This window comes from Mustela putorius, unplaced genomic scaffold, assembly GCF_011764305.1.
Source record: "Mustela putorius furo isolate JIRA1106 unplaced genomic scaffold, ASM1176430v1.1 tig00537248_pilon_pilon_pilon, whole genome shotgun sequence".
NCBI classification, from domain to species: domain Eukaryota; kingdom Metazoa; phylum Chordata; class Mammalia; order Carnivora; family Mustelidae; genus Mustela; species Mustela putorius.
The window spans coordinates 8,689,217-8,715,273 of record NW_025422387.1 but is presented as its reverse complement, the minus strand read 5'-3'; the positions used below and the strand labels follow the sequence as shown (position 1 = coordinate 8,715,273).

General features: G+C 53.6%; 1 protein-coding gene across 4 annotated transcripts in view; it reads left to right on the top strand.

Annotated features, from left to right (window-relative positions):
• The window catches only part of RBM19 (RNA binding motif protein 19), a 121,421-nt gene that overhangs the window by 34,023 nt on the left and 61,341 nt on the right, over positions 1 to 26,057 (top strand). For all 4 annotated transcript variants that reach the window (XM_045073526.1, XM_045073529.1, XM_045073525.1 and 1 more), the window contains exons 18-21: positions 1,285 to 1,345; positions 3,086 to 3,165; positions 5,707 to 5,762; positions 8,551 to 8,667. In XM_045073526.1, the coding sequence (XP_044929461.1) occupies positions 1,285 to 1,345; positions 3,086 to 3,165; positions 5,707 to 5,762; positions 8,551 to 8,667 (314 nt within the window). The remainder of the gene's footprint in view (positions 1 to 1,284; positions 1,346 to 3,085; positions 3,166 to 5,706; positions 5,763 to 8,550; positions 8,668 to 26,057) is intronic.

Genomic DNA, 26,057 nt, shown 5'->3' with positions numbered 1-26,057 from the left:
TGGGAGAGCAGCCACGGCACAGGGACATGGTGGCCAAAGCAGCAGCACCTTTGGGGCAAAGATTCACTGTGTGGAGCAACCGGAAATGCACCCTGGGACTTCTCATTGGCTGCTTCCGGAGTCCGTTTGGGTCTGGGCTGGGTTTGCTTTTGTAAAGAGGTAGGTCCCAGCGGTGCCGGATTGCTCGGAAGAGGTGAAGACAGCGTGTCGTTTGTGTTCGTTTCCGCTGTGCAGCTCTCCCGGGTCCAGTACGGGAGCGTCGTCGGGAATTGTTTCCTAGAAGACGCACCCGAGCTTCAGACTCCGGAGCTGGGAGTCACCGCTAGGGTGACGTCTAGGTTCCGCACGTGTGATGTGAGGCCTGAGCTTCAGGAGGTCAGGTCACTGTCCCAGGGCCATGAGCCCATCGGAGGCACCGCAGGGAGCAGCGCCCAGCCCACAGGGTTCCCCTCATGTCGCCCCAGGTTTGGGGTCAGACTTGCCTGGACGTGGATCCTGGCCTCACTCTTTTTTTTTTTTTTTTTTTTTAAGATTTTATTTATTTATTTGACAGACAGAGATCACAAGTAGGCAGAGAGGCAGGCAGAGAGAGAGAGGGGAAGGGAAGCACGCTCCCTGCTGAGCAGAGAGCCCGATGTAGGGCTCGATCGCAGGACCCTGAGATCATGACCTGAGCCGAAGGCAGAGGCTTAACCCATTGAGCCACCCAGGTGCCCCCCGGCCTCACTCTTGGCTAACAGTGCAATCCTGGGTGAGTCCTTTAGCCTCTCTGTGCCTTGGTTTCCCCATCTGTAAAATGGGGTTGTTAGGTGAATCTTCCCACGGAGTGGTTTTTTGGTTTAAGATTTTATTTATTTATTTATATCCTTACTTATTTGAGAGAGAGAGCATGGAAGAGAGAGAGGAGCAGGGAGAGGGGCAGAGGGAGAGGGAGAAGCAGGCTCCCTGCTGAGCAGGGAGCCCGACATGGGGCTCAATCCCAGGACCCCAGGATCATGACCTGAGCCGAAGGCAGATCCTTGACTGAGCCACCCAGGCGCCCCTGGTAGAGTGGTTTTAAAGATCTGAGTAGGACGAATGAGATAATCCAAGGGTCTGACACTTAGAATTAAGAGAGTCCATACGTGTCCGTACCTCAGGCGTGATCTGGCTGTTAGCTCTGCTGTTAGTCCTGGCCTCTTGGGGCCCTGGCCCCATCTGTAGCCTCTGTCTTTCAGGATGCGCCTGCACCAGTTGCAGAGTTAGCCTGAAATACTGCTGACACACATTAACATTCCTTTCCAGGTGTTTTCCAAAGCGGGGACGGTGAAAAGCTGTTCTGTTTCCAAGAAGAAGAACAAAGCAGGTATTCCTTACGAAACCGGTCAGGAAGGATGATTGCAAAAGGACCTGTGGCTTTGGGTGGAGGGCGAGGGTAACTCTCACTTGCTTGTTCGGAAAGCCTTCACACTCTCACGCGGCCCTCCTGAAATGGTCCCTCTTTGTCCATCCCCAGAGACTCGCCATGTTGCGTGGAGGCAGCCGTGCCCGTCAGGGTCTTCTGCATTTAGACTCTTTGCTTTGGACCTTGGACTGTCCCCTGGTCTCAGAGTAGTGCATTTGATGGGCCACTGGGGTTGACACTGTACCCTCTTCCCAGCACCTCTGGGCTCTGGAAATGTCCTGGAGAATAGCAGGCAGAGACCGATCCTGGGTCTTCCAAGAGAAACAACCCAGATGTAGAACCTCTGGAACATTCTACCGAGCCTGGTTCTCCAGGAGCTGCAAAGCTAGTTTGGGACATAAGAAAGGCAGCTAAGTACCAAGTAAGCGACGTGAAGGCTCACTTGCGGGGGCTTCAGGAAGGGAGGTGACCCCTGAAGTCCAGGTGGTGAGTTGGGCTGGTAAAGGGGCCCTCGGCTCTGCCTGGGGCTGCATCTGTGGGTTGTAGGGTCACTGTCCCATTCGCAGGCATCAGACGCTGTGGAGCCAACCTTTCAGCTCTCAGGAACGCCCCTCTGCCTACTTTAGCAAGAGTTACCTGATCTTCCAGTGCTTTCCAGTATCCACTGAAGAAACCAGGGTTCATGGTTGTCACAGGGTAGCACTGCTTGGCAGCCAGCGGGTCTGTCTGAGGTTCCCATCTGTGGCCCACAGAGCCACGTGTGGACAATTCCGTGGACTTCCTCACGGCACCGGGGCCTCACTTGATAGCACGGGGTTGTGAAAACAGTACAGTAGAGGCAAAGATGGGACCGGCAAGCGAATTGAAGGTGTATATCTCAGTCCTCATCTGGACCCATCAGACTTGAACCAGCTCTCTGAGTTCAGCTGTGACAAAACGGAAGAATGAAATGAACGCATCCTGTATAACATGGGGTTGTGGGGAAGGAGGCACATGTCACATTCTGGCTGTAGGGCAAGGTGTAACCAGACAAATGCCCCATAAAATACAAGCTGCCCCCCAATTCTACGTACATACAGAACACGCACAGACCTCGTCGGGAAGCAAGTGTGTCCAATAAACTTCTGAGCTCTCCCTTGCTCCTCGTGGCCTTAGAAGGAGGGGGCCAGAGAGGTCTGGACAATGCAGCCGCCCTCCCCATCTGACCTCGGCATCTGAAACCCAGGAGCAGCCGTAATCTAATCGGATGGTCGGAAAGACCTGCAAAGGGGAAGTCTCCAGTGTCTTTGGCTTTCACACACATATTCATCTGCGTCATGTGTGGAAGCAGAGGACGGCCCAGGCAGACGCTGTGCCGCTTGTCATAGCGATGGTCATCCGTGTTCATTCCTTCTCCCTCCCAAAGGCGGAATTCTATTACGAAGTTAATTATCATGTCAGTCATCTGTTAATTAACAGTCAGTTGGGCCTCAGGTGACGGCTCTATAACTTCATCGACTGGTTCTTCAAGATGACTGGTAATCCATGGTGAGCCAGGAGTGGAAATCTTTTTGGAAACGAAGGAGGGGTATGAGGAAGAGAGAAGAGTGGACGCCCAGGGGCCTGCTGGAACCCTTGCACTTGGGCTTGTGCTTTCTCCGCCTTCTTGTCCCCTACCCCCTACCCCACCTCACCCCAGTGATTTCTGCCTCTCTCCTTCAGGAGCGCTGCTCTCCATGGGATTTGGATTCGTGGAATACAGGAAGCCAGAGCAGGCCCAGAAGGCTCTCAGGCAGCTCCAGGTAAGGTGGGGATTTCAGCTGAGGTCCCCGGAGGCACTTGGCAGGTAGTGGAGGCGGGGTGGGGGGTCCCCACCTGTCAGTGCTCCCGAAATTGAGTGAGAGTGCAAAGAAGGGCACATTTTCCTGGGCCCCTTACTTCCTCCAGTTCTCTAGGGAGGAGAGAACTGTGGCCCAAGAAAAATGAAGAACCCTCCTCAGCACTCTGTCATCACTGCCATGTGTTTGTTAAGCCACAGCTCTGTGCCTGGTGCGGGGAAGCCTGGCAGAGCGGAACTCTGAGTAAATACACTGGACCAGGTCATGAGAAGTGCTTGGATAGAAATGAAGCAGTCACTTTGGATGGGCTGGGAGGGCTACTTTACACTGTGTGGTCTGGGGAGGCCACTCTCAGGAGGTGACAGTTGAGCTACTACCTAATTGACAAGAAGGAGTCAGCTACATAAAGATCTGGGGGAAGCAGTCTGGCGGGGGCAGCATGTGCAAAGGGCCTGAGGCAGGGACTCTAAGATAGGAGTGAACTGAGTCTGTTTGAGAGGCAGAAAGAGGCCAATGTGGCAGGAGGAAGTGTGGGGTGGGTGGTGCCTAGATCTGGATCTTGTAGGCATTTTAAGGACCATGGAATCCAGTGTAAGGCAGTGAGATTCCATCAGAGGGCTTGGAGCACACCGGGGAGGGGACTGGTTTATGCTTCCAGTCAGTCACTCGAGCTGCTGTGCAGAGAGTGGATCACTGAGTCATCCAGGTAGGAAAGGCTTTTGGCCTGGGCCGGGGTGGAGGCAGTGGGGACAAGGGATCTCAACTCCAAGCTGTTTGGACAGAGAGACTCTGCATCCTTTTCAGAGAAAAGAACAGTGCTTTCCTACAGGGTCCTCAGGAGGGGGAGTGGGAAAGGAGCTGAACTGGGGCCACAGGGAGTGGGACAGCCTGGGATTTGTGCCCCCCAGTGAGCCAGGCCTCTGCTCGGGACAGTGTCCTCAACGCTCTTCCCGCTGCCCCCCATCCCCAGGGCCTTCGGCGGAGGGGATAAGGAGGAGTGCCCCCCCCCCCCGCCACGTTCCTCTTTCTTTCTGTAGACCCACGTGCTCCCCGCTGCCACCTGCCTTTCCCTCCTCCTGCAGCCAGGGCACTCGTGATCGTTCCTCTAGATCAGGCTTCTAGCCCCAAGTCCATGGATGGGCGTCCAGAGGCTCAGAGACCCTTTTAAGCCGTATTCAGGATGTTACATGTTCAGTTCTCTAGAGAGGAGAGAACTGTGGCCCAAGAAAAAGGGAGGACATGGCCTGCCTGGCATGAGGCCCAGCAGTGGGAAGGTAAAATAGAGCCCAGTTTCCAAGCCAGGGCGCGGCCAGGAGCCCACTATCCCCAGCTCTCCTTCTCCCTGTGCGAGATGCACCTGGGCTGGGCCCAGCTGGGCTGTTCTCAGTGTGGAAAGGACGCCCATCCAGGGGCCCTCTCTGGCCCAGCAGAGCTTCCCCTGCAGGGGAATGGCCTCGGGGCTGTTCGAGATGTAGCTGGGCACTTGGCTGATATGATTGTTTTTGTAGAATTTTGATGACCTTGGCTTAAAGCAACTTCAGAAAGGGCTGAGTTGGTTTGGAGTAGGAAGATGGGGGAGGGAGCCCCCTGGGGCCTCTGCTGCCTTTGAAAGGCTCTCTGGTCTCCACCGGGGCTCAGACTCACATGCCCTCGGTGATGGCGGGGCGGGGGAGCTGGGGGGAAACATAAGGGACAAAGAGGCAGGCATCACCCAGAGCAGAACCCCGGCCCTGGGGCCTGCCCGAAGGGGCACCCACTTATCGGCTTCGGCCCAGTTGCTGCCTCGTGGGGAGGCGGGTCGCAAGCATTACCAGATCTCCGGAGTGTGATTTCTTGTTGCTTTTGAAGAGTCCCTGGAAGTCCAGCCTCGTTAGCACGTGCCACGTGCTACAGGCTTCTGTAAAACGGCACCCCGCACGCCTCCCGCATTACGTTCTGTACTTCCCCATGCGCACATGTACACGCATGTTGCCTCCGAGAATTGTTTACATGGAACTATGCGCAGTGTATTTTATGGGAGATTTAAGCGATTTTCGAGGGTGATTTTGTTAATTCACCAGTTTTTGCCTTAAGGGACCCACGTGAGTTTCTTTGCAACTCCTCTGTGGGTTAGAAATTTTTTTTTTTTCTTAAGCATCCAATCTAACCTGAACTCTCACTCTGCAAGCCAGACCAAAGGGGCTTCCTTTGCCTGCAGATGCTTATACACGATGGAAAATTCTGTGTCCCTCCAGTGGCATAAAGGTCAAGACCCACGCGTGGCTCGAGAGGACATTAGAAGGCTGGGTCTCCGTGACCAGCAGCTGCTGCCTGGGCTCGGCGTGAGCCATTTCCAGGAGAAGCTGTTCTCTGTCCTTGATTCCAGCTGGCCCCTCTGCCTGGGAACATCTTCCTTCTGGGATTTCCCTTCCCCTCCGCAGAAGCCCGCTCTGGTGAAGGACAGGGGGTGCGGGTGAGTATTTCTGGCAGGACAGAGTGACAGGCTGTGTTGTCCTTATCTCTTAGGGTCACGTCGTAGACGGCCACAAGCTGGAAGTGAGGATCTCGGAACGAGCCACCAAGTGAGTCTTCAATGCCCCATCTTTGCTTTGACCCTGGGCAGTCCCTTCTGCCTGGTGCTGGTGCCCCAGACCCTTGCCATGACCGCCCCGCCCCCCCCGCCCCAGCCGGAACCCCTCACTGTGTGGGACTCTTCTTCATGAAGCTGGTGTCCCATTTGCCAGCTCCAAGGCCCGTTTCTGTGATGAACCGGGACCGTTCCCGTCTTTGAGTCAGTGCTTCACGCACATGTGTTGTCACCAAAGGAGCAAGAGTAGGAAAGATAACCACGTCCTGCTCGTCTTGGTGATACAAATAACCCACCAATGAGTTGCAAGTTGCTGGGGCTTTGGATGAACGAGAGAAGCAAGAAAAACTTAGACATCAGCCTTTATGGGGCTTTCTCTCCTGGAGCTGGACGACAGAGCCCAGAGACAGCCTCTAGTTAATTCAAAAGAGATTCGGTAGGCATTAGAGATGGAGACAGACCAGTCTGCCCAGTGACCAGTTTCCTGAAGTACTGGGGTTTATTTCCTAAGAATTTGGTTTGTTCCTGCCCTCTACCCGCTAGTATGTCTAAATGAGCGGATCCCCCTGAAGTGCCTCTGACGGTCCTAGGGCCGGTTTGAGTTGTTTCTTTGGTAGTTTCCAGCAGGTTGTTTGTTGTGGTCATTGAGCCGATGAGCCGCCCGGGGCTGGCCTGGAGCCGCTGCTTTCTCTTCCCTCTCTGTTCTCAAAGCTGCTTGTGAACCCAGGCCCCAGACCACTTCTGGTATCCTTCACCCAGCCCTGTCTGTGCCAAGGGAGTACCCTTTGGGAGAAGAAGGCCTGGTATGGGATGGGCTCCTGAGCTGTGAGGCAACAGTGGGACTCCAGGCATTCGGCCCCACAGCTGTGGGTTCTAGTCCCAGAGCCGCATGACCTTGGGTGGCTGACTTGGCCTGCGAAGTAAAACGCACCAGCTGGAGGTTGTGCATGAAGCGCCCGGCACATGCCAGGCCCATGAGCATTCTGCCAGCGGTGGATCTTTCCTTTCCATAGCCTGTCTGCAGGGAGTCAAGCTAAAGTCCCCTTGCGAGCTTTCATTGCCCAGCCAGTGCTGATCGAGTCATCTTTCTGTTCAACAGAACACCAGAGAGAACCTGCCATGTTCTGGATACTCTGCCCAGTTGCTGGGAATGGAGTTTCTTTGCGGTGCTCATGTACTAGGGCCATGTATTCGGCAGAACCTTCTGCAGTGGTGGCATTCCTCTCTGATGTTCTGCATCTATGATGTCCAATACGGCGACCGCTTGCTACATATGGCATTTGAGCACTTAAGGGGGTGGCAGTTCTATTTTCTGTTGCTGCATAACGGTATCCCAGGCCTAGCTTGAAGTAGCCAACATTTATTATCCTATGGTCTCTGCGGCTCAGGAACTCAGGAGCAGCTTAGTGGGGCACTTCCATCTCCCGGTCTCTCAAGGTTACTGTGAGGATGTCGGCCAGGGCTGCAGCCTCATCTGAAGGCCCCCCGGGACTAAAGGAGCCCCTTCCAAGATGGCGCCCTCACACGGCTGTTGGCGCAGCCTGTGTTCCTGTTTCCCACAGACTGATGGATCCAAGGGGCAGCAAGAAGGAGGCAACAGTCTCTTTGCCAACCTCGTCTTGGGGGTCACTGTTGACGTCTGTCTTCCATTGGTCACACAGAGCCCAGGAGGGGACTCCCCAGGGGCATGAATACTGTGAAACAGGGCTCACAGGGGCCATCTTGGAGGCTGGCTTTTCCACAATGGAGGGGTTGAATTTCGAATTTTGTTTTCACTTGGATTTAACTGGCCACGTGTGGCTTGTGGCCACGATATTGGACAGCACAGCTCTAGAGGACAGACTGCAAAGGGAAACACAAGCAAATACATACGATGCGGTTAGGCGGTGGCGAGTGCCGGAAAGGAAGACACAGCCGGGGCGGGGGTGTGAGTCGCTGCTTTCGTGACGATCCTCAGGGAGCGCCTCCTTCGAGGAGGTGACGCGGAGCAGGCCCGACGGAAGCAGGTGGTAACAGTCGTCTTTATGACAACTTGCCGCCATTTACGGAAGTTTAACTCCTCGTGGGCACCGTGCAGAGTATTTGACAGGTCCTCAAACAGTATGACGAGGCCAGCCCTTTTATTAAGGCCATTGTGCCGTTGAGGAAATGGAGGCCCAGAGAGGGCCTTGCCCTCTACGTTACTTGCCCAAGATCACTCAGATCCCGCGCGTCCGACTTGGCTTCCACAGCCCGATTATCAGCTTCTTGCTCACAGCTCTGCCCCGCTTTGATGCAGGAGTGCGTGTGAGATGCGGACACGTTGGAGAGGACCCTGAGCCCCCGGATCAGTTTCCTCTCTAACCCGCAGCCCATGTCCCAGGCCAGAAACTCCTCTAGGGCTTTGGGATGATGCCCCTCGGGTGAGCGGTGGAAAGTCTCAGATAAGCCCTGTGGGCCACTTGGGGTCTTGCTGCATCCCGAAAGGGACAGTGGAGACTGGATATGGTGTGGAATGGGCCTCACCCTCCTCAGGGTTCCTGTCTCCAGTCCCTGCTGGCCCCTGGGTCTCTCAGATGACGGGCAGGAGAGACCGAAAGGTGGGCAGGTGGCCTGACTGGTCCACGGCCGTTTTGAGAACATGGTCATGTCCCCCACGGGAGACCACTTCCCTCCCATTTCATCTCTGCCTTGTCCACAGCGACTCCTTGACTCCCTCACCTGCACAGAGAGGGAGGGCAGGGGAGTCTGTGGAGGGCAGCCTACACCCTGAATAACCCGAACCCTTTCCCCCGACTGTCCAGGCCAGCCCTGACATCCGCTCGCAAGAAACAAGTTCCCAGAAAGCAGACCACGTCCAAGATCCTGGTGCGCAACATCCCGTTCCAAGCTGACAGCCGGGAGATCCGTGAGCTCTTCAGGTGAGAAGCGCTGGTTCGGTCTGAGGTGCGGGGTGTGGGTGGGGAGGCCACAGGATCCTTGGAGGAGGTGGCCTTGCGGTCCTCTGATGGCTCAGCCAGAGGCCGGCCCGTGGTCTTTCAGAGGTCATCTTTCGGCTGCCTCTGATATATCTGCCTCGAACTCACACACTGCTTTCCAGAGCAGTGCACAGAAAAATCTCGCAACAGCCAGGCCGCATCCTCCGGAGGTGAGACAGAAAGAAAGGGAGGCTGATCTCCATCCGCACGCGTAGCAGGTCGGGGCGGGAGCCACGTGGCTGAAGCTCAGCTCTGCCCACGGTTCGCCTGAAGTTCTTCTCCTTCTTGGTATTTTCGAGTCACTTGGTGACTTTCATAGACATACCTTTGCTCAGACCCCACCCCCAGGGAGCTGGATTTTGTTGGTGGGGGGGGGTGGGGGAGGGGACAGACATTGATATTTTGATCAGAGCTCCCCAGGGGTTCTGGTTCTACCAACCAGCCAGAGTTGGGCACCACTGTCTACATGGCTACTTACGGAGAGGCCGTTTCGCATTAAGAATGAATCACCTGTATAAATCATGCCGTCTATCAGCAGACGCTAGCACAGGGTCAGAAATTCCAGGTTCTGGGACCTGGAAGAGCAGACTGGGGGAGTGCTGGCAGCTGGAAGGCCAGTCGTGATGCCCTGCAGAAAGGTGGGTGTAATCAGACCAGTTTTCCCACATTTCGAAAGAGAAACCAGCAGTCCAGATTTTGGAGGGAATAAGTTGGCAATTAATTTGTACAGGACAGTATCTGTGGCCAGATATAACCCAAGAGCCACCACTTTGCAACCCCCGTGCTGAGACATTGCACAGTTGAGCATTGGAGATTAGTGAGGTAGCACTCAGAACCAAGCCCTGGATCAGACTGTGTCTATGGAGGGCATCACAGGAAGAGGTTTAAAACCAGGGCCCTCCCCAGGCAGGTGCTGGGTGGCACAGAGAGAGACCATCCAGCCCTCAGAATGTAATGGCAGTTGGAATTAGCCCCAACCAAACAGATTGTCGGGGGCCCCCTGGAACCCACAGCCTCCTGGTCTGCGGGATCGAGAGAGCTAGGTCTGCGTTAAAATCATCGGTCAGCATCTTATTCATTGGATTAACTTACCAAGGTCAGTTGTGGATGCAAACAAGAAATCCTGTATTTTGGGGACTAGAAAGACGTATCTTTGTATGCACTCTACCGCTGTGCACTCATTTGGTGTAAAGAGTAGGGAGCCGTTTGTGGGATTTGCTTCAGAACTCGCCATCCCTCTCGCCTCTGGGCCACACCGTCTGCCGGCGTGCCGTTCATTAACAGGCGTGGTTAGCGGATGCTGGTGCAGACGTCATCCCTGCCCGCTCCTAGCAGCTGAGTCTTAGCTGTGATCCCGGGTCCCCTGCGGGGCAGCCACAGCCTGGTGAGACGGGGTCACAACCTGGGGGGACGTTTTCCATTTCCCCGCACCCAGGGAGACGAGTCAAGAGGAGTGCGCGAGCGAGGTCGTCACAGGAGAGCCCATATCCTCAGCCCCACGCGCCTGCTTGTTTTAACATGCTTCTGCTTTTGAAAAGAGAGTCCAATTTAAGAACTGCCAGATCAAAACAGGATTGCTGCAAACAGCACGTGTTGATCAGGAAATAGTATCCCGCCGAAATGACAGTTTCACTTGTTTCCGCAGTGTATCTAGGATGACACTGATCCAGGGAAACAAAAGACCAAGACGGGAAGGAAAAGCGCTGTGTTTGATCTCTCGCTTTATATTTATTTTGAGAAGACAGGGAATTAGTGTCCACCGAACGTAATTACACGCGGAGTCTCTTCTCCCTGCCATTGTTGTGACGGTACTTCCCGCCACCCCTTGGAAACGAACGCTCTTGGAGGGCTCACCTTGCTTTGTTGTGCATTCCGGCTAGGGGTGGAGGCAGCTTCCAGCAGCGGGCAGCAGGGGTCGCTGTGCGCCTTCTCAGCGGGGCTAAGCTTGTCGGAGAAACCACAAACCCGATTTCAGACAAAAAAGCCAGTGGCCGGCAAAGGTCAGAGCCAGGGGAGGATTTGGGGATTGAGGGGAACCAGCCTGGTCCATTTCGCGGGCCGGTTTTGCGGGCTTGTCCTTGGAGCTGTTACCAGAATCCTAGCTCCCTCTGATGGAGCCCTCGCTCTGTGTTGGGCCCTGGCTGTGGATCTGCTGGTGCTGTGTCTTCTCCTTTAAGCTGTGCGGCCCTGCTTCGGCAGAGGGATGCTCATCCCTGTTCTGCACCCGGAAGGACGCTGGAGACCTTGGGTACATGAAGTGTCCTGCCCAGGACGCACAGCTGAGCCAGGACTGGGAGTTCAGTGGTCTGTCCCAGAGCCATGGCTCGCAGTCACTCCTCTCTGCAGCCTGCTGTCCTTCTCCCGGGTCTGGAAGGACACTGCCCCTGAGATCATGTCAGTGGAACCACTGTCCTGTGAACATATTGTTCCTACCAGCCATTGTGCTAGGTGTCAGGCACGTAGCTGTTTTAGGAGAGATAGTCTCCTTCCCTGAGGACTTCACTGTTTGTGGGAGCCCAGGGAGCAAAGCGACAGCGACAGTCAGACAGCGACACGCTCAGGGTGTGCAGGAGTGAGCGTAGAGCCATGGGACAGCATGGTCAAGAGCACCCACTGGGGGGTGGCAGTTGGCCCACCCTCCCCCGCCTCCTGGGCCCTGCTTGTGAGCTGGGGCAGCAGCTTCCCACCAAGGCAGTGTTGGCCTGCGCCGTCCCTGGAGGCCAGCAGCCTGCAGTCAGGCCTGCCTGCACCACAGCGCAGCCCCTTGAACCCAGCAACAACACGGGCCGAGAGCTGCCACAGAGCCACGTCCCTGCAGGATTGTCACCTGGGACAGTTTGAGGCCCGCGCTGTAGAAAAGGCGGAGTAGACATAGCAGTGGATTAGACAGCGCTTCTCTTCTCTGCCACCACCCCTCTGAGCCTCAGTTTCCCCTGGCACAAAGTAACAGTAGGAATGCTGCTGATGGTGCGTGCTGTCATTTACGGGGACAGCGAAGTAAAAATGTTAGTGTTTGTTATCATCCAGTAACATTTTCCAGCCCAACCTGTGCCGGGCACTGCTCTGCGTTAGTACAGGTCTGTTTTTCCCACAACAGGCCTGCGAAGCAGTGTTGCCTCCCTTTCCCAGGGAGGAAATCCGTTCCCCAGCCCAGATTCCCGCCCTGGGGCCTTCCGCCCGCTGGCTGGCACCCAGCTCCCACGCCCCATGACTGCCTCAGGGATTCCGCATGCCGAACGTTTCATACAGGGCTTGCCGTGGGGCCGGTGGTTGATAAACATTAGCTGTGGTTATCAAACAGCACAAAACTGGTGGCGCCGGACTTAGAACCTTGGACAGCCTGACGGCAGTGCAGAGCCTCAACGGTCCTCTGGGCCATTTTCTTAGTGTTTTTTCTCCTTTTCTAAGTATGTCCCTCCTGCCCTGTGATCCTTTCTGGTTCTGGGCTGGAGAGAGTCAGTACGGGGGGACACAGGTCTCTCCACCCCAGAAAGGAAACGCAGAAGACAAACGGGGATTCTCTAGAGTGTGCAGGTGTGTGCAGGAGTGTGCATGTGTTCCGGGAGCAGATTCCTCACCCCATAGCTGGAGCAGGGGTGGAAACGGCCCCCTGGCTCCCAGTGCTGTGTGCACAGTCTTAAGCCAGTATCCGTTCCAGGAGAAGAAGGGGGAATCCGCTTCCCTTCCTGTCTGGGTTTGTTCTGGGGTAAGTAGCCGTGTGTGCGAACCTGTGGATCTGCGGGGTGCTTTGCTCACTCCAAGGGAAAGCCTGGATTTGGAGGTCCCTGGCACAGAGGATGGTTCAGAGAACAGCCCCACAGATGGGACCTAAGTGTGTACCCCACCTAAAGCTTGTGGCCCCCGCCCCTGTCCTTACGCACAAACTCAAGTAGAGAGCATTTGATGGACAGGACTTGTTCCACCCGAGTTGCAAGGGCTGAGCCCTGACTGCACAGACGCCGTGGAAGGGGATGGCTCAGCTTTCAGCTCTCAGGAGCTGTTGGACAGAGACTGACCACGTCCCACGTGTGAGAGAGCTGCTTGCACCTCTCCTGGAGGAGGAACCCAGGGCGCAGAGAGGTACAGGGGTATATCCCATGGGCAGCCTTAGTTTGGGCTGCTCGGCTCCTGAAAGGCAGTGATCCTGCAGGAAGGAGTTTCTGCCAGCAGGGTGGGCTTTGAGTGCTCGTGACCAAGTGGCCCCCGACACCGCCATGCTGGCTTCAGTGCTCTGGGGTCGCTGTCCTAAAATTCTTACCGTCCGGACAAGAGGCCCTAAGTTTTCGTTTCACACTGGACCCTGCAAATGGCGAGCCAGTCCTGCCTGCAGGCCACTGGAATGGTGCCTGGTTCGTGCCCACTGGAACTAATGATTTAAAATACGCCTTCAGCACGTCTCGGCCTGTCCTGGTCTCTCAAACTCCCGGCTCCCCTCACAGCCCCTCTTGGAGATCTGTCCCTACGGTTTAGTGTCCCTGAGCCACCCCAGCCCCCCAGACAATAATCTCAGCCACTGTGGATGCTGCTCTGTCCACAGGCACACAGAGGGTGCTTGATAAATGTTGGCTAAGCATATAATATGCTCTGCACAGCCTTGCTTATGGAAACAGGATGTGTGAGGCACAGAGAGGTTAGGGCGTTTGCCCAGGGCCACACAGCTCTGCAGGCGCACCACCCAGTCTCCCTCTCTGGAGACCTGCCCAGCTCCGTGCAACTCTCCATAAGGGTCAGGGGACTTAGGTGGGAGCTTTTCGCAGAAATGCTGCCTCAGGGGGCTAGGGCGGTGACTGTGGGCTACAGATGGGGAGAGCTTTCATATCTTTCATCCGGTCTTCTGATCCTTTTTTTTTTTTTGGTTATTCCGTTCCTCAGAGGTGTGAACCACCTGCTAGGGGTGTGAATGGGTGAGCTCCCAACAGGTGTCTAGAGGCCTTAATTACACAGCTTGCATCTCCTGTCCCCAGTGCACCTGTTGTGCCTGCTTTGTGGACAATGTCCGTTGTCCCCGGCCTCTCTCCTCCTCATTTCCTCTCACAGTGACCGTGACCGTGGAGGGAAGGCCAAGGATAGCCTGCCTGCCAAGTTCCCCTCACACGCTCCCCACCTTGTTCCCCTCGCCCAGGTACGGGGTTACCGCCTGATTAACTCCTAGTTGTCACCTGTGCTTTTCCAAAAGCTAAGAGCCCTGGCATCGGCTCTCTGTGGAGGCCTGGGACTGACGCAGCCACTTCCTGCCCGCCAGCCTCCATAGGGGAGAAGCTGCACTGCGCAGCCTTCCTCCGGCAGCCCAGAAGGGCCACTGGAGAAGGGGTGTTGGTGGAGGGGAGAGAAACCCCTCGGCCACGTTCTACAAGGTGGGGGATAAGGAGGCTGCCCCTGCTCGCATAGGTCATCCCCATACATGTGCCCCTACAAGGGGCCCCCAGATGGAGGCCACCACACCCCTCACGTGGGGCCACCATCATTCATGCCAGTGCCGGTGCTGGCTGCTCCCCCACTGCAGCCACAGAGTTGAGTAGCTGTGTCTGAGACCAGCAGATCCACAGGCACATTACACACGGACGGTCTGGCCCTTTATGGGGTATGTTTGTTGATCCCTGGACTAAGTTAAACGTAGGGCTCCAGCAGAGCTGGGGCGTGCGCTTGGGGTTTTTGGCAGTGTCTTCTAGATGAATTACCTAGATATCATAATGTTTTTGTCCCTTTTTATAAAACATACAGACCTTACAGGTGAAACTGTCGCCCCGTTGGCCCCCGTTGAGCTGAGAAGTGAGGCCCCACTCCAAGTTTCCGTGTTCACCTCTGCAGGCGCCTTCCCCCACCCTGACCCGTTTTCACATCGGGGACGTCCCTTCTCCTGCTTTGCCAAGGACTTTGTTGTTTAAGATCCTCTTTAAGAGCAGTTTCAGGTTCATGGCACGATTGAGAGGAAGGTGTGCAGTGTCCGTACCCCCTTCCCCCCGTACACAGCCTCCCCGCTACCTGCCTTCCCCACCAGCGTGGGACTCTGGTTCCCTTCAGCGAACCTGCACCGATCCATCGTTGTCCCCCAGAGTCTGCATTGGGCATGAGGCTGCGTTCTTGGGCATTCAGACAAATGTGTAATGACGCGTACCTATCGTGATCCTATCCTCGGAAGTGTTTTTTGCCACCCCGGAAGTCCTCCGAGCTCTGCCCACGCATCCCTCCCTCCCACTCTGCAGAGTTTGTAAAGGACGGTATGAATCCCGCATTCGTTCTCCACTGAGCTGGGGGCAGCAGTCGGTGCATTCAGGGCCCCCCCCCCAAACACAGTATGACCCCACCTTACCCCGATCACATCTGCAAAGACCTGATTTCCAGTACGATCCTGTGCGTAAGCTGTGCTGGGCATGAATTTGGGGGACACATCTCACCCAGTACTGGAGGTCTTAGAGGGGCAGTTGGGGAGGCTTCTCGGAGGAGGGGACATTCTCGTGGGGCCCTGAGGGTATGAAGGAGTGAGCTGCCTCCAGGTGGGGGGAGCTGTGGCAGGTGCCACGCCCAGAAGTGGGAAAGAACTTGAGGGGGATGGGCAGGGGGAGGAGCATGGGGCAGCCCTGCCATGAGATGAGTGGGCAGGGCACAGTCTCGTGGGCCACGAGGAAGGCTCGGGCTGGTTTTTCAGCTTTTTATTCAGGTATGACTAGCACCCAGCTCAAAAAAGAATTGTCCCAGCCCACTCTCTGTCTGGGGCCTGTTCCCATCACTGCCCCCCACCCACTCCCTGCCCTCCCACCCTTACCCCGACTTCTGAACACCTGTGTTGGCATGACCTGTTTTTGTTCTTTGTCATTGGCATCACACCGTTATCTACTTTTTGGAGTCTGGCGTCTCTGCTCAACATTTTCGGTTGTAAGATTCTTCTGGGTTGTTAGTTGTCATCGCGATCTGTTCATCCTCGGGGCCGTGGAGTGTAGTACAGAACGCTCCTGTGAATATTCTTGCCTTTGTCTTTTGGTGACCTCGTGCACGCACCTCTGTAGGTGTCCCTGTAAGACTAGAATTGCTGGGTCACTGAGTGTGCATATTGCAACTTTAGTAAATATCCCACACGAGCTTCCAAAGATACTGTCAGTTTGTACCTCCCCATGGGTCTGGGTGTTCCAGCTGCCCTCGGTCCTCACCGACACTTGGTATTGTCTGTCTTTTGTGGCCATTCTGGCGTGTATGTAACGGCATCATCACGTTGTCGTTTTAATTTGCACATAAGGAAATCAGTTGTTTTGTCATATCCTTATGAGCATGTGTTGAGAGACTTGTGGAATGCCTGTTCAAGTCATCTGCCCATTTTTTTTTTTAAAAAATGGGATTGGCTGGTTTTTTTTTCCTTATTATTTTTCTAATTACTTTCTGTATAATCCTACGTGTTCTGGATTCAAGTCCTGTGGTTGATATAAGGTAGCAGTCCCTCCCTCTCCCATTCTGTGAGTATTTTAATGGCGTCCTATCAGTGGTGTCCTTTGATGAACTGACGGCTCTTAATCTTAACATTTGTCACTTTTCCCCTTCGTAGTTCGCTTCATAGTTGCCTTCAGGCCTTTTGTGTCCTATTTAAGTCATCCCTGCCTCCTCCAAGCTCACGAACATAGTCTCCTATTTTCCTGGAAAAGCTTTGACCTTTCACATTTGGGTGTGCAGTACCTCTGGAATTGATTTTTGTATATGGTGTGAGGTAGAGATCGAGGGACTTCCCAACGCCCCCCGCCCCCGCCACCTGCGATGGATAGTCGATTGGCCCGACATCATTTATTGCGAAGACCATTCTTTCCCCTCTGCTCCGCGGTATTGATTTTGTCATAAATCAGGTGACTGTGTATGTGAGGGTCTGCTTCTGGACTCTCTAATCTGTTCCTTGGGTCTATTTGTCTATCCTGGTGCCAATACATGCCGTCTTAATTACTGTGGCTTTGTAAGAGCTTGATATCTGGTGTCTTTGTTCTTCCCCAAGATTGCCTTGACCATTCTCGGCCCTTTGCACTTCAGGCCTTTGTGTTTTATTCTATAGCCACGAGAGGTTCTGAGCGGAGGGAGTGGTGGGTGACTTCATTTTTAAAAGAGCTTGAGAGAAGAGGGTCCGAGCGGGCGTGCAGAGATCTGCAAGGTGGTTTTTTCTGCAGCCACCTGGACCCAAGGGACTGTGGTTTGGACCAGGTGTGGGCGGTGGAAATGGGTGCCGGGTCGGTCTGCGGGTGCGATTGCTGGCTGCTGTTGATGGATGGTTTTCGTGGGTCTCCTGCAACAGAGACAGGGATGGAGGATGACTATAGGAGTGTGGGGTTCCTGGTGACTGGCTGGGAGATGTGCCACATTCGGGGTGGGGGTTGCAGAGTGTAGCACTAGGGAGGCGTCAACCCCGCCTGACGTGCCCCGCACTTCCTCCCCTATGATGCTCACTCGTAACCACCAGCCACGGTGGCGGTGCAGAAAGTTGTGCTTCCCATTCACTCTGTGCATGAGCACATGCGTGTGCGAGGGGTACCCTCAAGCCTTCCTTCCAGGAGCAGCTCTGGCTCATCCACAGATGTCGGCCACCGCGTCAGCATTGCTGTACCCACGTCCCTACTCGGCAGTGTTCTCTGCCACGCGAGGGAGGCACCGCTCCTTGCTGGAGGGCCCCGCCAGGGCCTGGAGCGCTCTCGCGCTCGTCATTTCACTCATTCCTCCCCGAGAGCAGCCTCAGGAGCTAAGCACACAAGGCAGATGGCCGCCTGGCCATAAAACCCCAAGCAAGTTGCAAAGTTGGATTCACACTCCCCATCGCTCCCTTTCAGTGCAGGCTCTCACATTGCACATTCCAGGGACAGAGATGTGCCTTTTTAACCTTTTCCTGGACCCATCCGGCGCATGTATTAAGTTCTTTCCACATGCCTGTCCTTGGCAGTCGTCACTCTTGAGATTTTCTGTGTCCCTGCTGCTTATGAAGGCCACTCTGCAAATACTTGGCATGTGCTGCCCGTGAGCTGAACCCTGTGCCCTTCAGAGAGCTGGCCCTGCCCTCAGGATCACTACCTTCAGAAAGAGGATGAAAGTTACAAGGCCATAACTCAGACGTGCCAAGGAATCAGTTCTTCCTCGAAGGGAATGTCCCAAGGACAGAATGGAGCAGTCCTTGCAGGACATCTTTTTAGTTGGAAAGAAGATCTGGCGCTCTGAATGAACCCCAGCATTCACATTAGCCAGCTGTGGGAAGCAACGCAACAGAATCACCTGGTCCAAATCCCAGATGCCCCACCCCAGCAGCCTGGCTGCCCCTCGGATCCAGCTCTTAATATGGGCCCACTTGGTTTGGGCAGTTGTGGGGGGGTGGGGGGGGCACGGACTTGGCTCCATCAGGCTGAAGACCCAAGGCTGGCCAGCCTACAGAGGCAAGCCCTAGAGGAGACTGCTGGTCCTCACAGCAGATGCCACCCGGAGTCGGCCCAAGTGAAAACACACACCCGCTGGAATGGCTAGGATAAAAAACGGGAGGAGTACAGACCACCGCTGAGGACGCGGAGACACTGGACCCATTCACCCATTGCCAGTGGGAATGTGAAATCGTACAGTGACTCAGGAAGAGAACAAGCACTTTCTTCCAAACTACACACACACTCATTTTGTGCCCCAGCATTTCCGCTCATGTGTGTTGATGCCAGAGGAATGGAAAGTGAAGTTCATGTAAAGACCTGTCAAAATATCCAGAATAAAAGGCTCTAGGATTAATAGTTACTTGTGGATCAGGAACTGGGGTGGGGAGGCAATTGCTAAAGAACTTGGGGTTTCTTTCTAAGCTGATGAAAATTTTCTGTAGTCCTGGTGATGACTCACAACTCTTGACTATACTAGAAACCACCGAGTCATACACGGCAAATAGTTGGATCTCGCGGCGTGTGAATTGCATCTCACTGAAGCTACTACAGGAGGAAGCAAGAGAGGGAGGGAGGTAGGGAGGAACTTGTATACAGATGCCCATAGCAGCTTTATTCATTGTGCCAAAACCCAGAAACCACCCAAATGTCCTTCAGCAGGCGAGTGGCTAAATGAGCCGTGATTCGTCCAGGACACAGAACACTACGAAGCAATAAAAAGGGACAAAACGTCGGTACACCCAGCAACCTGTGTGAAATCTCTGACCCATTTTTGCCGGGTAGGAAAAGCAAATCTCCAAAGGGTAGACACTGTGTGATTCCATTCATGTAACATTCTTCAAATGGCAGATTAGAGGGATGGGGAGCATTAATTGGGGATCAGTTAGGCGGAGGGAAAGAAAGGGTGGTGGTGTCTGTGAAATGGGAGCACGGGCGATCCCCGCGGTGTGCATTGTGTATCTTGACTGGTCACAAGTCTACACGTGGTAAAATTGCGTAGAACTAGTACGTATACTCAAATGTGTGCACATAAAACCGGTGAGATCTGATTAAGGTCAGCGATTGCATTAATGCCAATTTTCTGGTTATGATATCATAGTGTTATAAGATGTTACCACGGGGTAGACTAGGTAAGGGGTGTGAAGACCTCCCTACTTCTTCCAGCAGCTTGTGAATCTATAATTATTTCAGAATGAAAAGTTTTTTAAAAAGCAAATATCCAAATTCATAAAGGATTATAAAAGGCCATACCCTGTAGTAATGAGTTGCCTGTTACCAGGGGCAAGCAAGTGAAGACTAAGGCAACTCTGTTAAGCGTGCGATAAAGGAATTTCTGGTGGAGTAAGAAGCCAGGCTCACTCCCTTCAAGACACTTGCACCTGCCATATTGTCAGTATTAGTATCCCGGGGCTGGGGGGGTGGTCAGAGAATGGAGAGTCCTTTGGCCTTTGGTCGGAAGGATATCAGCATTCAACAGACACACAGTTGATAGCCAAGTGAGGAGGGGGTGGGAATGAGGAAGAGAAATTACCCCAACTTTTATATGCTGTATAAACAGTATATACTTTATCACTTAAATCTAGGCTGATTGAACCCAGGGAAATGAAGAGACTGGCCTCATATGTGTATTTGATGCATGAACTTCGCATTATAGGGAACACAGAAGAATATTAAGCGTCCATTGTTTGCAGTGCAAGGAAACAGCCGTTCTGTGTGGCTCCTGCCTTCTCAAAGAGCTCAGAAACCAGCCCATGACTTCCTTAGGCTCTTGTGGATCTCTGTCCCTCCAGACACTGGGCCCGGCAGGCCGGGCACAAAGCCACATTTCTCAGAGTGTGCCCTTCACCATTTAAGATCCCCAGGAGCACAGCCCCGAGGCGTTTAATGGGGATGTGCGCTGGGTGAGACTCTCTTCATTCACGAGGTCCACTTTGCAGAAAATCTGTTTCAGACCCTTTGCTTCCCCTTTTTTAATTATCCTGCTCTCTTCCCACTGGTATATCCACCAGGGGATGGTCAGAGGCTGTAAAAGTTACTGCTGTTCAAACCAGGAGAAAGCAACCCTTGCTCGGATGAGATACCTGGGTTACCCGACGTCCCCTTTCTCGTGTTGTCCTTGTGCCGTGGTCATCATAAGTCTGCTGTCCGCTTGGAAAAGAGCCAGGGTGATTTTCCAAGTGAGCAGAACACTGGCCAGGGAGTCAAGAAATCTGAATTCTGGCCCAGCTCTGCCTTGCACCCTTGAGGTCACCTTGTGCAATTGCGTGACTTCTCCAGAGTCTCTGTTTGTTGAATGAGTCAGTGAAGGGGTCAGGCGAGGCCAGCCAGGGGCCGACAGCTTCCTCCTTACAAGCTGACACAAAGCTGTTGGTCATGGCTGCCTGGTGTCCTGGGTCCGTGGACAGCCAAGCTGTCTGGGCTCTGCAGGAAACAGCATTGCAATTGATTAGTGATGTCTGCCGTGGATGTGGGCGCAGCCTCTGTGATAGGCAAGCAACTACAGGGAGTCACCTAAGAACAGGGCGTGCATCGACTGACCGTGGCTGGAGCTTTTGTGTTTCTGTCTGCCACACTGGCTGCTAGAGGCGGTCCCAGACCGGGGCCCATGGGGAAGCCTACTTTTGTTTTCCTCTTGTTGTTCTTTTCCTTTGCGATTCCATAGATGTGGTCCTGGGTCGCAGCTGACAATTTCTTTCCCTTCGCGCCTTGCCTGATTCCAGGGAGGTGACAAAGGCCCAGACGGTGGGACGGGGCACCCTGGGGAGAGCATGCAGGTCCCTGGGGGGAGGGGGGCCATCGTGCGCCCTGATTCCTTCCCCACAGCCTGCGCTAGCCTTGCTTTCACACCTCCTCTCTTCCCATTCCATTCAGGGCCTTTTCAGTTACAAGGTCTCCGTGCTTTGTCTGGGCTTGCCAGGAGAGCGGCCGGCAGTGGGCTCTTTGTTGCAGCTGATAATTGTGCTCCGTGTCTCCAGCATCCTGGGTGCTGAAAGGCAGCAGGAGCCCCGGGATATCTTGGGAGGCTTCCGAGCAGGAGCAGCTTCTGCCTGCTCACGTGACTCGGAGCCTCCCGTGGAAAAGGGAGGTCTCGACACACTGCTTTTTAGTTAAGAAATAACCCGCCGGTTTAGCAAATATTTACTGAGCATCTCTAATGAGCCAGGGACTGTGCCAGGTGCTGGGTTACAGAAACAAATGTGAACTCCAGAAGGGAAAGGGACTGTCTTGGTTTAGGGGGGAAGCGGATGCTCGGCTCAAACCATTAAAAACCAGGTCTTCCGCACCACTGGTCTGGGGACATCCCTAGGACTCCATCCAGGTCTATCTCTGGAGAAGGGTGAGGTTAACAGCAGTGTGTGGTTTGCTGTGAGGACAAGGTCTTGGTGAGGCCCCTGGCCTTTCTCTGGCCCCCTTGCGGCGGTCCTGTGTGGTGCTGAGGGCTCCCAGAGCACCCGAGTCTGTCCACTGAGAGCTGGGGTCCCGCCACCCAGCGTGGAGCTCTTTGGAAAGATATCTTGCCTTCCTGTCCTCCCCCAGGCCGCTCTAGAGTGAGGGGGAAGGTCTCTAAAAGGGTTTTCTTTCTTTCTTTCTTTTTTTTTTTTTTTTTAATATTTTTATTTATTTGATAGAGAGATCACAAGTAGGCAGAGAGGCAGGCAGAGAGAGAGGAGGAAACGGGCTCCCTGCTGAGCAGACAGCCAGATGGGGGGCTGGATCCCAGGACCCTGGGAGCATGACCTGAGCTGAAGGCAGAGACTTTAACCCACTGAACCACCCAGGTGCCCCTGAAAGGGTTTTCTATTTAAAGGGACAGTCTGTAAAGTCACAGACCATGGCAGTGTTTCTTTCTTTTTTTTTTTTTTAATTTATTTGACAGAGAGATCAAAGTACGCAGAGAGGCAGGCAGAGAGAGGGGGGAAAGCAGGCTCCCCGCTGAGCAGAGAGCCCGATACGGGGCTCGATCCCAGGATCTTGGGATCATGACCTGAGCCGAAGGCAGAGACTTTAACCCACTGAGCCACCCAGGTGCCCCCATGGCAGTGTTTCTTAACACCATCCCAGTTCTTGAGCAATGTACAAAGAGCCCTTTGGAAGAAAAACAAAATTCTTGGGGCCCTTCCCCCACAGCAGTGATGGGAATGTTTGTATCATTATCTTACTTAACCATGTACAGACATACCACGCAGAATAAACCGACAACTTATGCTTATGGTTCTCTTAAGACTATAAAACCAAAACATGTTTTCAAATTAAATACAAACAGAATTTAAAATCAATAAAATTCAAATGAACAACATTATTTTAGTGTGATGGATGATTCTGTTTTACGGGAACTGAAGTCAGAATGTGGGTTTTGGTATTAGAAAGATGTAGCCTGGGGTCCAGATTTATAATCTGCTTTATGCCTTGACGTCAGCGGCTCCTAATGCACAGAGCGCCTGTGTGCATAAGTGTGTGCGCGCAGAACGGGAATACCGACTCGAAGGCTCTACCTGCCAGCTCAGCAGAAACAGACCTCTGGCTTATCTAAACGCAGCCTGTCATCCAACCCCCCTCTTAGCATGGTGTCCCTTAGTGGTTCAGCACAGCTGTCCTGATCACTTAAAAATAAAAGTTAGTTAGCATTGTAGTGTTTTCTGGAAATTTTCAATAAGTGGATAACCAGTTACTTTCAGAACTGAGAACAGGAAAGTGTTTCATTGTCCACTCTGGCTAATCACTCTCTTGTTGCAAAACAGAACGCACACAGATAGGTTCCACACAACAGTGTCCACTGTCACCCTGAGACAGATCCTGGCTCCTCCGGCCCAGGTCTTTGGGAGTCATCGTGCCCGCACCACTGGGTCCCAAGTCTCTTTAAGCACCATTCTAATACATATGCATGTATGTATATTAACAGATTGTCTAAATGCAAACCAAACATTTTTAAATTACCCTGCAAAGTCACTAAGCCTCCCCCTAACCCTGCCTCTACCCTCACATACACATATATGCCCAAATCTATCAGAGAGGCAGCAGGCCTTGTTTTGAGACACTCCATTCTATTAAGTAGGCTCTGATAAGAGCATGATTTTTCTGTCCACAATCCTTATTGGGTCCACTTAGACCTCTAGATCTTTTTCTCTGCCAAGCCTACTTGTGGTTTGAGATCAGTACCACCAGTTTTTATGTAGTGTATACCATTGGAGTTGATCATTTTGCCACTTGCTTACCAAGGTTAAGTGAAGCTTTGGGAGATCTTCTGCATGTCCTACCAGTCTGAATTTGCTAGGAAAAGGAAGTGGGAGTCAAATCAAGAGGCTGCTCCATGAAGGGGCTGTTACAGCTGAAGGCTTTGTGCTAAATCTAACACCAACTGTTAGCTTAATGATTTAGAGCATCAGCATCAGCATCAGTAGTCTGTGAGAGTGGCACTCTCTAGAATTGTGTAGTATTCAACCTGTGCCACCGAACAGGGCTGCCCTGGTTGTCCATCAGATCCACATCAGTGTTCAAATGTTGGCTCCTCCTTTATCGGCTATAGTACTTGGATAAGTCACTTAGGTGCCTTCAGTCTCAATATTTGCCTCTGTAAGAGGGGGACCATAGTACATACATGTCAGGGTCATTGGAAAGATTCAATGAGCTAATGAAAATAACACAGTTAGCCCAGTACTTGGTTCCCAAACTGTGCACCGAGGCACCTTGGGGTGCCTCTTTGAACTCACAGGGACACTGTGGGCTATTTTAGATTTTTGAGGAAAATGTAGCGACAGCTTTCAGAGATGGTGCCAGCTACTACTGTGAAGTTGTCGCCGTGAGGTTAGACTGTGGAGTTGTCATAAGCAGACTGCTAGATATTCCTTTTGGCCTAGAAATGCCATGGGAAAAGAACCGAGACACCAAGAGCACTATGCATGAACCACAGGAGTTTGGGGGCCTGTGGCCTAGCATTCGGTGCAAGCCAGAACGGTTGTGCGGGCCTCAGGGCCTCAGAATTCTATTTTGTTTCAGCTCTTCCTACATTTCACTGTAGGGCCCAGGATTGGTATCCAGGGTTAGTAGGCTGTTCCTCTGGCCTCCCCCTACTCTTCACCTCTGCCCGCTTATAAAGTGCAATTCAAAACATTGATTTCCCAGCTCCGATTTTGGAAAACCCCAGGCTGCCTGCAGTCCTCTCAAAGGGGTGTCACGAAGCGTCCAAAACATAAAAGTCGTAGAAGAAAATTAATTCACTTGCATGTCCATGCCTCGCAGTGTTCCTGGCAAGGTCCAGTGGCTGCGGTCTGGACCCAGGAGTCGAAGGGAGGGGGAGGGGAGGTGGCTCCTCCGAGTCAAGGGCCAGACCCTGGCTGCACAGCCCGATTTCTGCAGAGGATGGCCATGGCCTTGACTCCCCTAAGCCTTTGAAGTCCACAGGGCCTTCCCTGATCTCAGTAGCATCCTGTGGGCGGGGGGCGGGGGGGCTGCCGCATCTGGAGAAGCAGGCTCGCCCACAAACCTTTGCACCAGGGCAAGCCACAGAGCACGTATGCCCACCCGGGGCCCAGGGATTTCCGGTTCCGGTAGGTTGGGATCGTTTTAACTCCGCTCCTTCTTCCAGCCCCCCTCTGGCCAGCAGGTGAATGGGGGTCCTCTTTAACCTCCAGGTATTAAGTTAGACTTTGTAAGAATGCCACCACGGGGCCATCTCTGACCTGCAGAAAGAGTGCTTTTACTTCGTTCATCCTTGTGGTGATCGTTCACCCGTCACGGGACCGTACCATGCCATGGTTACACGCTCTCACCCTCTCTTGCTCGCTCTCTCTTTGTCTGTACGTGTGTGGCTTATTTTACTTAGGTATGGTTGACACATTCATACGGTTTTCTGTGTTTAAAAATTATTAACATTTACTTTCACAGTTGATACAGGAACATGTTGTCCTTGTTGTGAGACCCTTTCGTCGACGGCCGCCCCTGGTCAGGGCTACCCTCCTCCCCAAAGACACTTCCTGTTACCCATTTGAGAACTGTCCTTCCAGAGCCTTCCTCTGCATTTCATACATCAGTGAACCCATGAACAACGTAGGCAGTTGTGTCATGTGCATTTAGACAAAAATGGTGTCGTGTTTTACGTATCATGAGGCTTTTCCCCCCCTCATCGGAAAGGAATCTTGGTGATCTTTCTGGCTTAGTCTGTGTAGCTCTACTGGGCTCTTCTGAACGCCCCACGTTATCTCTTCCCTCCAAGGGAATCTTGAAGCCCATTTTACAGATGAGGAAAGTGGAGCGCAGAGCAGGGCAAAAGTCACAGAGCGGGCAAATGGCCAGGCCGCTCTGACCCCCAGCCCAGACTGGCTTCTCCCACCAGCCGGCCTTGCCCCACTCCTGAAGCCCCAGCAGCCTGCTGTGTCCTTTTTCAGACTCACGTGTAGCTCCTTCCAACCCGACCAGAGCTGAGGGATGGGGCTTTCTGGCAGACCCACCATTCGGGTTAATGGAGAGTTACCATCGATACCATGGATGGCCAATTTCCAAGGAATTAGAATAGAATAAAATATACTTAACATTGGAACTTGGTGGAGTGTAATTGAATCTTTGACGATCCAGAAGGCAATTCAGGGCCTACAGGGCCTCGGGTCATCATTACAAATATTAGTCATCACCATGCGCGCTGGGCAGGAGCCTCAGTTCATGGGGCTTCCCGGCTGCTGGCCTAAGTGGCTCTCATTGTGCACGGCCTCCCCTGTGATGCGCCTTGTCCTCCGGCCAGAAGAGCCGGTTTGGGGAAGGGAGCAGCTCTCGTCCAGGATCCGGAAGCCCAGGGCCATCTGTGGGTGGGTGGCCGTCCCACGTGAGCCTCTATGATGCACTTTCAGCCAGAGCCTGGGCTCCGTGGTCAGACAACACCAGCTTTGAGTGCCAGCGCAGACCCTCCCTCGCCAGAGGGAGCAGGTGCACAGTGCCCTCCCTTCTCAGGAAGAGGCAGCTCTGATTGCCAAAGGG